Raw genomic sequence first — 11,556 nt, 5'->3', positions numbered from 1 at the left:
CCCCTCCATCGCCTTTCCGTTAAGTCAGGCTCACTCAGTGGCCGAAAATGGGGACTAGGCTTCCTTCCGGTTTGCTGAGCGGAGCCGGAAGTGTTGGTTTGTAGCGGCTCTAGGAGTAAAAGAGTGGTGGTAGCGGTAGGAAGGCAGCCGGGGGTTACTGAAGTGTTCGGATCCTCGTGGCTCTGCTGGGTGAGTGGAGCTCGCGGTCGAGCGCGGGAGCCCATCGCGGGGGCTCGTCTCGAGGGCGGCCGCCGGCGGGAGGACACCTGGGCAGGTGTACCGGGAGGTGCCCCGGTTCCAGCCCGAGGGCCCGCTCCCAGATTCGAGGGCTGCTGCCGGAAGTGGCCCAGGCGTGAACTTTGCTCCGCTGTCCAAACGTGGAGCTCAGGGAAGCGTGGCTTAGCTTGGTGGCGCCGAACTTGGGCGACAGCCGGGCCCGCGAAACCCGAGACCCGCTGCTCTGACTCTGGGACTATGTTTAGTTTCTAACGTAAACTTGCCGGGTTCAATAAAAGTTTGCGCAAAAACCGTAGCCTGGTGTCCCCCTGATGCAGCTCTTGTTGCGGCTCTGGCTACGTTTGGTAGGAATAACCAATTCAAATTAGCATGTATCCCTCAGCTCAGCATCATTTTCTAGTACTTAGAACTTTTTAAAAAAGTAACATTTGAACAAAGGGGGCTTTTAGCGTTTAGTTTGCAGCTTAAGAGTAACTCCAAACTACAACACCGTGTTTCTTTTGGGTGAAGACTGGATTAAATCAGTTTGCCCGAGTGTTTCCTTTTAAAGTAGTTGAGTTGGTATATGAAAGCCTGTATTAGCCTTTCATAGAACTTTAGAACATAGGCGTTCAGTTGAGATTTTAACTTGAGTGAAAAAAGTTTTATATGTAAAGAAAGTGATTATTTCTTAAAATTATTTGTTTCATGTTTTGGAAGGCCTTCGATAAAAGTTAACCAGAAAAGCTTTCATTTTCAAAAGGCTTTACTGGCAAGTGAACCCTGACAACTAATTGTCTTTGTAGAGTGCTAAGAGTAAGGACTTTTTTGGGTGTGGCAGTCTAAGGACTAAATCTACTTTCAACCGGAAGTCTGTGTAGGAATTGGCTTAGTTGGAACGGAAACACCAGCCTGGAACTGTGATTGGCACCAAAAAAATGACATGTACTTAGCGTGGAAAAAAAAAGTGCATTGATTAAATGAGGCTATAGATTTCAGTCTGGATTTGAAAAGCAGACACTATATGCTATCACAGTAAGGAAGTATTTTCTAAGATGGGAGTTTTTCCTTAAAGAATGTAACTTGTACCCCCAGAATACTGTCAGTTTTGAGTGTTGGTGCTGTAGAAAAAATCTCTAGATTATTTTACACTTACTACCATTTAAATGCTGGACCCTAGGATTCTATCTAGAGTAGTTCTCAGTATGGATTGATCCCACTTTATAAAGGAAACCATAATATCAATAGAGATTGTGGAAAATGTTCTGCTTAGCCTTGGTGTGTGGGCAAAGACTCTTTGAGTGTCTTTATTTTCTATTTCTCCCATCACTTAATCGAATTTAACATCTTACATAGTTTTTATCCCTCCTCTTATAACCCTGAAGTGTTCTATTTTATCAAGCTAAAAAATAAAGTAAAATAAGACCACAAAGTCGTTGCCACTAACACTCCCATACCATAATTTGAAGCAAGATTATACTCATTTAAATTTGTAAATTTAATCTCCTTGGCCACCATTGATTGTTTCAGTCATTTTCTCATGCGTCTGAAATCATTGTTTATTTTGTAGAAACCTGCTCTGCCAACCTCCTTGTTTTCAGGTTTCATACAACACATACCCTTTTACACCTAAGATTTTTCATTAAATGCTTCAGAAATAGATTCTAACTGTAACTTAGGAGTGAGGATCCTCATAACTTGGAAATCTCAGGTGCCTACATGGCAACTTCCCATCCTAAATAAAGAATACTTACAGTGATGTATGAAATATTTTCAATTTTATTTTACCTTAGCTTTCTAAATTCTGTGAGAGTTGTGCATTTGTTGAGACTTGTCATATGAGGAGAGTTAGGCTCCCTTGTTTGGGGAAAGGAAAAATGGACAGCAAACTAGAATAAGCATAACAAGGAGGACAGTGATAATATAAGTGATCTGTTCCTTGAATCATAGCACTGTTACTGATGTGGCTCCCTCTCCACCAATGTTTGTTTAACCATATTTTTAGTTTGATAGGAAAAAATAACCACATTTTTCTTATTTAAATAGGGAAGCAGAACTCCCTATTGCTGAAAGGCTCCAAGTTTCTGGTAGGAGATGAGCACATAGGTATGAATCCAACCTTGAAAAAGTAAAGTCCCAGGTAGTGACTTGCCCAGCATTACCAGTTTTTGGTAGGATTAACTCAGTTAATTTGGTAGAATTAGGACTAACATCTGAGTCTCTTAACTCTTGTAGCTTCTGGGATTTTCAAGGTCTTTTTTTCCCCTCCCTCTCTGAATCTTTTTGAAACAAAGATTTTTTTTGAACTCACATAATCATGTGCCACCTTTGAGTTATTTTTCATTATTTTCACATACTGTTTTAACTTGAGAGTCATACTTCAGGAATGAAAATTATGACTCATTTTGTAAGTTGTACCAATCATCTTATTTCTTTATAGTAGCCCCCCCAACTATATTTTAAGCTCCTTGAAGACAGGACACTTGCCTTACATTTCTTAATTCTTAAATAGTATTCAATACCAGTGACATTGATGTACATTACTATAATTAACTAATCATATTAAAGGCTGATAATCAAGTAGTGAATGAGCAGAAAAGTTCTATGTAAACCCATTGTCAATGCTGACCAAAAGAAACCTTTATCACTTTAAAAAACTATTTTATAATGCATTTACAAACTTAGAGAATGGGTGATTAAAGACTGATAGGAAATACTTGGAAATTAAAGTGTGTGTGTGTATAAAACTTCATAACCCAAACTAAGTATTTTTAAATGTTACCTACAGGACCCCCACTAAATTTAGTATTATAAGATTTGCAGATTCAAAAATGTTGTGTCAACCATTTGACCTATAATTCTCCTCAGTTTCTTTGTTTTTAAAATAATTGACATCCATGTATCATTAGAAGAAGACAGTGTTGTCAAACAAAACAGACTATTTTTAAAGACATGCTTTGGTTTGCAAAGACATGGCATGCCTAAAATATTAAGAAATATGGACTGGTAAACACTCATCGGGTCACAATCACTCACATCAAGTCCTTGAGTACCTTTAAGAGATGGAGGAATAATATAATCCATACTTCCTTGTAGTTTTTAAAACTACATTTGGAATAGAGGGGGAAATTACAGCTCTATGTAATTTAGATAGTAATGGGGGACTTAATGTCCCCAAAATGTATTAGAGAATGAAAATACGCATTTGAGAATGGTTTAGAGAAATTACAAAAGGCAGCCTGTTAAAGGATGATTAAAGGAAACTAGGAAATTAGAGAGGATTTTGTCATAACTTCTGTGTTACTTACACTAATATCCTTAGTTAAGATATTCCTTAGGGTATAGCTTAACAGTGGTACAAGCCAGTGTATCGCCAAGGAGTGCTATATTAGATGGACTGGAATTCGTGACTCCTTTGTGGAAATTCCTTCTAAAATCTGAGAACAGATTTAGCTAAAAAAATCTCTGTCAGAGCTTTTCAAATTATTTCCATAATTGAGTTTGCTGTGGATAAAATGGTATAATCAAGGAAAGAATGTAAGAGAGAGCTTTTTAAACTCATAGGAAGCACTGTATTCTAAGGTCACTTAGCAGTGCTGAGATCTAGGTAGTACTTCATTCTTTGCAGTCCACAACTTATTTTTAGAGCAAGGGCATAGTGTTTTGCTACATCATAGCTAAATGTTGTTTTCAGAACGTAAGCTTTAAAATTGTTATCCTGGTCAGAGAGTGAAATCAGTAGTGCCTATTTTAGGCCTGCTTGGAAGAATATAACTGAATACAGTATCTTACTTAGTTTTACTGCTTAGAGGTTGCAGATTGTGTCAGCTCTGGAGGATGGTATGGTAAAATTTTATTATCTGCTAACTATGGGATTTTTAACTTCAGACTTTTATGGTCTTTTAAAGATTTGTGTTGAAAGGAAAATTGCCTTTTCATTTTAGGTAGGATTAGACATTCTTTTTATTTTTAACTTAGTTTTACTGGAATAAATTTAGATTAGAGAGCAAAGGTAGTTTCTATAGCTTTAAAAACTGTTGTGCTGACTTTTGTCTAGAACACCTAGTCACTTTACGTGATTTAGCTTGGCTCTGTGCAATAAATTGGTTTGGATAGAATGGAAATAGCCTTAATATTTAACTGTAGGTGGATTAATTTCAGAGTTTTCTACACGCTTCAGTTAGCCTTTCAACAATATCTTTCTTGAACTATTTCAGTTCCAGAAGTGAGGGTACAGTAAGAATCCTAGTTGACAAGTAGAAGAATGATATTTGACAATAAAGGTTAGGAGATGAAGACCTGTTCCATCAGGCTTTCTTCCTACTTTCTGCCCACCTGAGAATCGGACAGCTAATTTAGGCTAGGGCTGCAGGGTAGACCTGTTGAAGATGAATTAGTATCCCTCAGCACTTCCATAGCACTACAGTATAGAACTAGGACTGTTCCCCAGGATACCTGTGTTTTGTTCTCTTGTTTTCTATACTGTTATGAAACCAGTAGATTTGATTATTGGCCCTTATTAGGGTATACAGCAGTTGATATGCTCTGAGCTTCAATCAAGCATTGGTTGTAGTTTGGGATTTGAAGTGATGAACTGTTTATTAATCTTTGCAACTACTGTGGATGAGTGAACTCAAAGCATGAATCTGGTTTTTGTAACTTGATTCTGTAATAGTATTGATCAGTTGAGAGATTGTTGTCAACTATTCTTGCTGAATAGTTTTTAGACACATCTCTAAGTAGCTCAAACATATCAGGAAGGCTGATTAGGTTTACTCTTTGTTAATCTTTTGTTTTCTTAATATTTCCCTTCCTAATTAGGATTTAACCGCCACCATGTCGAGCAAAAGAGCAAAGACCAAGACCACCAAGAAGCGCCCCCAGCGCGCAACGTCCAATGTGTTCGCCATGTTCGACCAGTCGCAGATCCAGGAGTTCAAGGAGGCCTTCAACATGATCGATCAGAACAGAGATGGTTTCATTGACAAGGAAGACTTGCATGACATGCTTGCCTCCTTGGGTAATAATCAGTTTTAGTATTAATATATTAGAGTTTCTGTAACTCCTTTTGTATTAATTTCTTAAGTGTTAAAGCTCTGTGAAGCCAATTTAATGATACAGTTTTCTAAGATTCAAAGTCTGGGGCAAGGTTTCCCAAAATGTAGTCCTTGGACCACCTGCAGATTTCTGGCCTGGGCTAAGGATTGGGCTAGGGCCCAGCCATGTGTGGCAGGGAGTGAGTAAGTGAGTGAGTAGTGAGTGAGTGAGGGAGTAGTGAGGGAGGGAGGAAGGAGTGAGTGAGTGAGTTCAAACACTGATCTTATCAGAGCAGTATTCTTGATATCTCAGTGGAATGTCTTTTCCAAATAGTTTTGGTGTCATGAATACAAACAGCAAACTGTATAAATGATAATCTTGTCAAAATGTTTACTCTGATTGAATGGTTGGTGCATTTTGTGATATAATTAAAATTATGATCCTGTGTTTTTCCTTAGGGAAAAATCCAACTGATGAGTATCTGGATGCCATGATGAATGAGGCTCCAGGGCCCATAAATTTCACCATGTTCCTCACGATGTTTGGTGAGAAGTTAAATGGCACAGACCCAGAGGATGTCATCAGAAATGCTTTTGCTTGCTTTGATGAGGAAGCAACTGGTAAGTCTGAGGAAACCTTTAATTACCAAACGATTTAATTTTTAGTTACAGTAATAAAATAAATAACTTGAAATATGACAACATAATACCTACAGATTTATGCCATACCTGTGTTTTGCAGGGTTCTTCTGTGGCATGTTAATCATTCACTACTGCCGTTGTCCTTAAATATTTAATTTACAGTTTAATAGGTATATTTGAAACTTTAGGAAACTTAAATTTTACTCCTTTACTAGAACCAACTCCACAATAGTTAGGCCTCAGTAAATATGTTGAATGAGTAACTGTTATCAGAGCAATCTTGGATGAAGTATAAATTGCTGTAGGCTGTGACATGAGTACAGCTGTGTTTATCACATGGTAAAGTTTAAATCTGGAATCTTACCTTTCACTGTGGAATCAGGCTCCCTGCTTTCATATTCCTGTTTTGCATAATAGCTGTGTGATTTTGGGCAAATTATTTAACTTCCCTACGTGTCTGTTTTCTTGTTTGTAAAATGAGAAATATTATCTACCTCATAAGATTGTTGTGAAGATCAAATGAGGAAATGAGATAATTTATATAAAGAGCTTAGCATAATGCTTGGTGCTTTGGCAGAAGTGCATGTAAGAGAAAACATAACGGGGTAACTCACGTTGCAAGTGTTTTGAGAAGGAAGGCACGCTTTACATATTGCTGGGACTAGTTGAAAACTCTCCAGGCAGTCTGGTGTTGGAAGTCTAGTTCCCCACTCTGGCTTTTAAGGCTCGCTGTCCACAGTGTGGCCTCATTTTGCCTAGTCAAGTGTAATATCCATAATTCTTGTGTCATCCTCCTAACCTCCTTCCAGGCTTCTTTCTACATTATTATCCTAACTTACCTGCACCGTATCTGCCTGTGTGCCTCCATCATCATACCACCACCTCTTTCCTCTTAAAATTGAAACACAACAGTTATTTCTGGATGGTGTGGAGTAGGGGAGGGACAGGCAGAGGAAATAAACTTCTTTTCTCTTAAAGATAATTCTGTATTGATTGACATTTTTACATTGAGCAGGTGTTACTTTTTTAATCTGAAGGAATAAAACCATAAAAAAGGAAAATGTCTTACCCATTCTTCAAACTTATCTCAATGTGGAGATCCCATGTTTCATATACTTGCATGTTTATAGTTCTTAACATACAGAGTTTGCTTAGTCAAGTGTAGGTGTTCCTTGTGATTAATGCTCAAACTGATCCCCAGTTCTTTATTCTTTAGGCACTATTCAGGAAGACTACCTGAGGGAGCTGCTGACAACAATGGGAGATAGGTTTACAGACGAGGAAGTGGATGAGCTGTACAGAGAAGCACCTATTGACAAGAAGGGCAATTTCAATTACATTGAGTTCACACGCATCCTTAAACATGGAGCAAAAGACAAAGATGACTGAAAGAACTTCAGATTCCAGCCAAACGTTCTTTGTTGCCACTTTGGGTATTTTGAGACTTTCTTTTAGAGCCTCTTGCATGCCCTTAGCTTTATAGCTTTTGCTTTTCTTGTATTTATTCTCAGCCATTTTGGGCACATGCATCTCTGTAATCAGACTGGAAATGGGACTTTCTGTCATTTACAAAATAGAAAATAGGTCAGTTTAACTTACCAGCCCCTCCCAAAATGCCTGCAATCTACACAGAGTCAATATATTTTTTCAGAGAAAGTTACTCATTTAATTTTTTCTGAACCATAATTAAACTTTATGATAAAACAATCGTTTAAAACTTTTTATTTACCAAAACTGGCTTGTGTTTTAGCTGCCTCTTCTAAAGGCGGATGAGGCAAATCCTAGAAAATGATATGGTTGTGACTTCTCTACTCCTCTCAGTTTTCCTAACAATCCTGTCTCCTTTGTTTTTCATTCCTCCCTCTCCCCAAAAACTCCAATTTTAACTGCCTTAATCAGGTTTCCTACACTTCATCTTCCAATTTTAAAAATAATTTCCTATAAGACATATATACATGATAGCTTTGGTAGTTCTAAATCCTTAAGTTTAACATACTTACCAACATACCTCATCTGTTCTAAGCAAATGTCACTTCATGTCATTTAAAATTAGACCAGGACACTGAGTGTAATTTTAATTTGTCCTAATTTTTAAAATTACTTAAGCCCCAAGGATTCTGTGGAATGCTTCTACCAAAAAAAAACCCACATTTTTTTTGTATTGTATTTCAAAGTGTCGGAAATACAATACAGTATTTTTTGGTTTATGTAGTTTTTTAAATACAACAACTCTGTTAAATACCATGTTTGTTTATGCAGAGATTCACCATGAGTCCATGTGTGAATTTTGGACATTCCTGACCTGCCCACAGTCAAAACAGCTGAAGCTACATGCCTAGGAAAGTGATATCATTATTATAATCCTAAAAATAACTTATGCTGTTCGCAGAAATGCAGGATTGTTTCAGAGTTAATCAGGAAGTGGGGGACAGTTTCATTTACTTCAGGCTTCAAAAGTCTGGCTCTCAGAGATTCATGAGTTTAAGAAAGGTCTTGAAACATTGGGGAATAAAGTTGGTTGAAGAGAGTTGACAATTAGCCTACAAAGATGAGTAATTGATAATTATTCTAATAACTTAATGTTTCCTGCTACTATTAACAAAACTATACGTGGACAAAACCATTACCTCATTCACTAAACAATTACTAAGTGCCTTCAAGGCAGCAGACCTTTGTACTCAATGTGATAGGTGAGCTGGATGCTTTATCCACCTGCAGCCAGCTTTATAGAACCAGGAGTAGGGCTAGTAAGAAGACTGCTTTTGCCTCTTCAAGAGTAGAGTCTTAGCACCTACCTTAACTCTGCCTTTTATGTGTTCCTGAATTTCATTCAGTGGTTTAAGCCAAGTACTTTATAGCCCTAATGTTAAAATCTTATTTGTTGCTTTGAATTTCCATTTCAACCGGAAAAAAAAATCATTTCTGCTTTGTTAACAAATTTTCAATGAAGAACAAATAACATTGTTTTCACTGCAGGAAAAAAGTTGTTTCATCTACTAAAGTTACCTCAGGTAGTATCCCCATTTCCATTTCTGCTCAAAAACCAGTCTTTCATTTCCCCTGAATGAAATAAGTCTCCTAATTTAGAAATAACATTCTCTACAAAGTAACTAGGCTTTGCTTAAGCAAAAATGATTGCCAATAAAAAGTAAAGCATCTAAATGTTCAAGTAATTGTACATTAACGATATCAAAAAAAAAGTAAAGCATCTATTTCAACAGTGGATTTGACTGAAAAAAACAGTCTCCTTGATGAAAGTAATACTTGAAACAAACCATTTAACAAAAGTTTGATGAAACCAACCCAGTGTGGGCAGCATCCTTAAATACCTGCTTAAGATTATGCTGTCATTTGGACTCCAAGGGCCCAGATTTTATTTGATCAACGGCCCAAGACTTGAGAGCAGGAATTGTTGAGTGCTACTGGGAAAAAGAAAGGAAGGCCAGACTATATGAGACAAGTAAAAACAAAGTCTGAAAAGGAAAGGCGAGGGTAGTCAATAGTCAATAGTGCTAAACCCCAGAAGGTTCAATACAGGAAAGATTAAATGAACCCATTAGGTTTGGCAAGTCATTGGTCACCTCTGTTAAAAGAGTTGGTAGGTAGTGTTTTGATTGCAGAATCTATAGTGCAGCATGAGGTAGTAGACAATGCCTAGGTTTGGGAGTCAGGCCAGCCTGCCCTTTAATCCTACTTTTGCTACATCATGGCTTTACAACCTTAAGTCGTCTAACCTCTCTCAACTATTACTCATATGTAAAAGGGAAATAATGCTACTGGTTCATAGTAGGAACATAATCTATGAAGATATAAAGCAGCATTTTTTGTGACTAATAAGACAGTCTGAATTTTAAAGCCAGACTTGGTTGACTGAATTGTTACTTAACTAGCTTTGTGTCCCTGGACCAGTCACTTAAATGTCAGTTTCTGCACCTGTAAAACAGGACTGTACCCTCCATGTTTGTTGTGAAAATTATGAACACTAAAGCTGAGTAGTTGTGCACAGAATGAGTATTCAAATAGTTATTTTGGTTCTGTTTACCAGCATGGGGTCTGAAGTTTGGCAGTAAAGAGACCCTTGAAGGAAAGGCATGATCAAAGGGCCTGTCTTTACAACCTGTTTGTAGACCAGAGAATAAGACAAACTGGAAGAAAATAATTAGTGAAACAAATCACATACAGGCAGTACGAAGGGAATGGAACCTAGATCATATGTTGTAGAATTATCCTTAGAAAAATAGAAATGGATAATTCTCCCTTTGAAAAGAGAAGGCTAAGTGATGAGTTTAATGGTAGTTAGAGATTAAGAGGGAAAGGTTTGAAGAAAGGTCCACAGTTGTTTGATACTAAATTATCTCAAATTAGAATTTTATTATATCAAAGGGTTGTTAATGAAGATTGAGAATATATATATATGTATCTATATATATAAATGCCGGTCAGTTTCCTGATACCAAGTAGATGATCAAATATTTCACCTTAGATTTCCTGAATAGGTCCAATATGCCAGACTTGTTTGTGTCTTTCTAGGTCCCCCTTAAGTAGTTAAATTTCCCTGAAACCTGGTTTTTGTCTTTGCTGCTCTTAAAGGCATTGCTGGAGTTAATTCCACATGGAAGAATTGCCCAGTTTCCCCAGTGCTGCTTAACCATTTCCACTTGGTCTTGAATTCTCAAGTCCCTATATCATGTTTTGAGTTTTGAGTACGTTCCCCTTTTACCCATTCTCTTTAATGACCACAATTACCTTTCACAAGGATATGCCATTACAAGTTTTTCTAATCTAGAGAGAAAAATATCTTAGAATTACTTTTTAAAACAGTGCTATCCAGTAGAACATAATATTGTGATGATGGAAATGCCCTCTTGCTGTCCAATAATCACACTAGCCACACTTGTGGCTGTTGAGCACTACAAGGTTCCTATCATCTAGGAATATCTGATTAAAGAATCACAAATTTCTGATCAGATTTCTAGAATATAAAACGAAATTATTCATCTCCCCAGCATCGGGCACACATCGAGGCAATCAAAAGTGCTCAATAAAAGGTTTACTATTAAGTTGACTATCCTCCATTATCCAGAAATAGGGTATGCATCTATTTTATTCCAAAGCGAGGGAACTGAAGGTTATAGCCACAAACAATAATATGTAGAACAAAACCTGAATAATGTAGCTTCCTGGTTTCGTTTCTACCAAAAGCATTATATGCTGCATGCGTTTGCATGTATGTGTGCGCGTCGGGTCCTGTCATCTCTTTAGTGACCCAAAGGAAAGCAGATAATTTGAGGACAACTTTCTTGTGGTTCAAAGGGGAATGAAACAGTCATAGGCTGGCGCTGACTTGGTAAGGCCATAAACCTTATAATTTGAAGGCGGAGTGGGGTAAATGACGTAACTCGCTCTGGAGTGCAGTTCTGAAAGAAAGGGTTTTCCAGCAGGCAGGAGTCCGCCTGGCCGCCGCCCCCTTACCGTCACAGTATTCCGTGGGGCGTACTCTACAAAATTACTGGTTTCAGCCGAAGTTCCAATGTACGTAAACTGGCTGTGCTTAACCACCTCCGGCAGCCACCGGTTGGCGGCTTCCGGCCCCGCGGGTCCCCAGGCCCTGAAGGGTCGCGCCCCGCCCCGGGTCAAATTCCCCGCCGGGCCCGGCGTCCGG

General features: G+C 38.1%; 1 protein-coding gene across 2 annotated transcripts; it reads left to right on the top strand.

Moving 5' to 3' along the window:
• Window positions 1-37: 37 nt before the first annotated feature.
• Window positions 38-7,601, top strand: LOC108407220 (myosin regulatory light polypeptide 9). 2 transcript variants are annotated; one of them, XM_017676381.3, is made up of 4 exons: window positions 38-189; window positions 5,038-5,236; window positions 5,712-5,873; window positions 7,111-7,601. In XM_017676381.3, the coding sequence occupies exons 2-4, from the start codon at window positions 5,053-5,055 to the stop codon at window positions 7,281-7,283; spliced, it is 519 nt and encodes a 172-aa protein (XP_017531870.1). In that variant the 5' UTR covers window positions 38-189; window positions 5,038-5,052; the 3' UTR covers window positions 7,284-7,601. The 2 variants fall into 2 exon arrangements, with proteins under 2 accessions (XP_017531870.1, XP_017531869.1); XM_017676380.3 differs by lacking the exon at window positions 38-189 and adding an exon at window positions 3,916-4,056.
• Window positions 7,602-11,556: the final 3,955 nt, after the last annotated feature.

Source organism: Manis javanica, chromosome 9, assembly GCF_040802235.1.
Source record: "Manis javanica isolate MJ-LG chromosome 9, MJ_LKY, whole genome shotgun sequence".
NCBI classification, from domain to species: domain Eukaryota; kingdom Metazoa; phylum Chordata; class Mammalia; order Pholidota; family Manidae; genus Manis; species Manis javanica.
This window is presented reverse-complemented; position numbering and strand designations above follow the sequence as displayed.